The sequence below is a fragment of the Myxine glutinosa genome, chromosome 7, assembly GCF_964187855.1.
Source record: "Myxine glutinosa chromosome 7, kmMyxGlut1.1, whole genome shotgun sequence".
Taxonomy (NCBI): domain Eukaryota; kingdom Metazoa; phylum Chordata; class Myxini; order Myxiniformes; family Myxinidae; genus Myxine; species Myxine glutinosa.
The window spans coordinates 118,980,330-118,982,869 of record NC_136267.1 but is presented as its reverse complement, the minus strand read 5'-3'; the positions used below and the strand labels follow the sequence as shown (position 1 = coordinate 118,982,869).

The 2,540-nt window shown below is 43.1% G+C and overlaps 1 protein-coding gene across 1 annotated transcript in view; it reads left to right on the top strand.

Annotated features, from left to right (window-relative positions):
* Positions 1-152: 152 nt before the first annotated feature.
* The window catches only part of NGDN (neuroguidin), a 53,802-nt gene continuing 51,414 nt past the window's right edge, over positions 153-2,540 (top strand). Inside the window, exons 1-2 of the mRNA XM_068122878.2 lie at positions 153-195; positions 1,438-1,497. Of these exons, the coding sequence (XP_067978979.1) occupies positions 187-195; positions 1,438-1,497 (69 nt within the window). The 5' untranslated portion in view covers positions 153-186. The remainder of the gene's footprint in view (positions 196-1,437; positions 1,498-2,540) is intronic.

The window sequence follows — 2,540 nt, the reverse complement described above, 5'->3', positions numbered from 1 at the left end:
GAAAAATACGTTGGTCGCTGCGCTCTTTACAAAACGCCCATGAATACTGAATATTTTTTATTTTTTATTGATCTATTATTTAATTTACAAGTATAACTAGTATAAGTTTAACTACAACTAGTATAATTTGCTTTACAATTGAAATGTACATTATCCGTGATCCGGAAGTGATACGTGTTCGTAAACATGGCGCAGGTGGGTTTGTCGGCTCCTTATTGATTTAATGATTTTATCTTCAGTTCTGTATAAAGGATTATAACATTAGTAGTTAAACATTCATTTGTTTTTATATTATTTTACAGATTCTTTACCTCAGGCATGATGATTTTATTACACAAATGTGTTTCAAAGTGCTCAATATGCTGTGTTCCGTTTCTATCGTTGGCACGAGGTGTGCACACACACACACACACACACACACACACACACACACACACACACACACACACACACACACACACACACACACACACACACACACACACACACACAATTGTAATACTAATCGGCTCCGTCCCGATTGTGCAGAAATTCACCAAACTTGGTAGTTTTGATTACCACGTGACAAGAAGGTGCAAGTGCTGCATCACATTTAGCCCCGCCCCTTTGGGCGGAGTCGAAAAGTGAAATGCCAAAAAATGCAATTACGGGCTCCTTTTAAAACATTTTCTAATGAGACTTTGTATATGCCATCAACATTGGTGACGCGTGAAATATGTAATGATTTTTTTGGATGGGAACGGGGTCAGAGGGATCAAAACGGGGAAAACATTTTAAAGTCAAAATTTGATATTTGGGGTCATTCCTGGTGGAACTTTTTGCCATCTTTCGACTTTGTTTTAAGCCTGGTGTTGGCTTAACGGGGTGGCTGGCCTAAAATCTTAGGGTCTTGAGTTCAAGCCCCTGTCATGCGGTTGAATTAACACCAGTCGGGTTTACTCGGCCTGTTATCCTTCCGAGGAGGCAAAATGGGGAACAGGTAAGGGGGCATTGCATCAGCGGAACAGCCGTGCTCCCAGAAAATGATGCAACCAAGCAGCAATCGGCTGCATACGACGAAATAAACAAAAAAATTGCTTTATGTGGACGCCTGGGGATTTGCGTTCGCATACCATCGACTTCACTCTAGTTTAACTGTTGGGAATTGTGGTTTTTCTCTAATGAATTGCCGTCCATGGACCAAAAATAGCTTGTTCACAAGTAGCAGTAGGGACATTAAATTGACTTGTCACCCAATAATATGAGACCCCAAAATGAAACATGTGCGTTGTGGATGCAGGAGCAGTTTTAGGTGCACTGGACTTTCCAGATCGATGACTGAGAGCGCATGCCGAGCGATGTTACCCTTCTATTTTAAAGATAAAGAGAGACTTTTACCTATTTAATGAAAATGTCTTACTGCACCTGATTCCTCCTAATATGTTTATGATTCATCAGGAATTTGTTGAGGGAGTTGTCGCCAAGACTGTGGAGCTTTTCAACACCATCTCTGAAGAGGTGACTATATTCCGATGTAATTTTGATACTCTGAAATGGAGCAACATCCTCTTCTCGATTGAAGTTTTCCATTTGTTTTGAAACAGCAACTGATTGATACTGTGATACAACTGATACAACTGTGATAAATCTGAAATAATCATCATTGGCCCAAAAACGCTCACAAAATCCACCCATAACTTTGCCCTCAACATCGACGGTATCCCAGTATCCACCTCCCCTCACATCCGGAATCTTGGCGTCATCTTTGACCAAACCCTTTCCTTCGACAAATACACTAAACAGATCACAAAGTCAGCCTTCTTTCACCTGAAAAACATTGCCCGTCTCCGCTCATCCCTCTCCTCCACGGCTGCAGAAACCCTCATCCACGCCTTCATCACCTCCCGTCTGGACTACTGCAATAGCCTCCTCTATGGTTCACCCTCAAAAATCACCAATAAACTCCAATACATTCAGAACTCCGCTGCCCGTCTACTCACTCATTCCCGGACCCGTGACCACATCACCCCCGTCCTTTACAAGCTTCACTGGCTCCCCATCCCCCAGAGAATCCAGTACAAAATCCTCCTCTTGACATACAAAGCCCTCCATAACCTGGCCCCATCCTACCTGGCTGACCTCCTCTCCAGACACACTCCCACCCGCAACCTCCGCTCTGCTGGTACCAACCTCCTGACCCCCTCCATCCGGACCAAATTCAGATCCTGGGGGGACAGGGCCTTCTCCATCGCTGCTCCCACCCTCTGGAACTCACTACCTCACACCATCAGAGACTCCTCCTCACTCACCACATTCAAAACATCACTAAAGACCCACCTGTTCAACGCTGCATTCAACATTCAACCCACAGCATTTAACCCCTGACTATCTCTTCTCCTTCTCCCTCCTTTTGCTTTAAATATTTCCCTATTGATTCTTGTCTTGTCTTTTTGATTCTTGTCTTATATATATGCCGTATATCGCTGCTGTTTGTTTTCTTGATTCTTGTCTTTTTGCAATTGTTGTTTTCATGTATTGTTATGCATTATGTTTTCCACTCT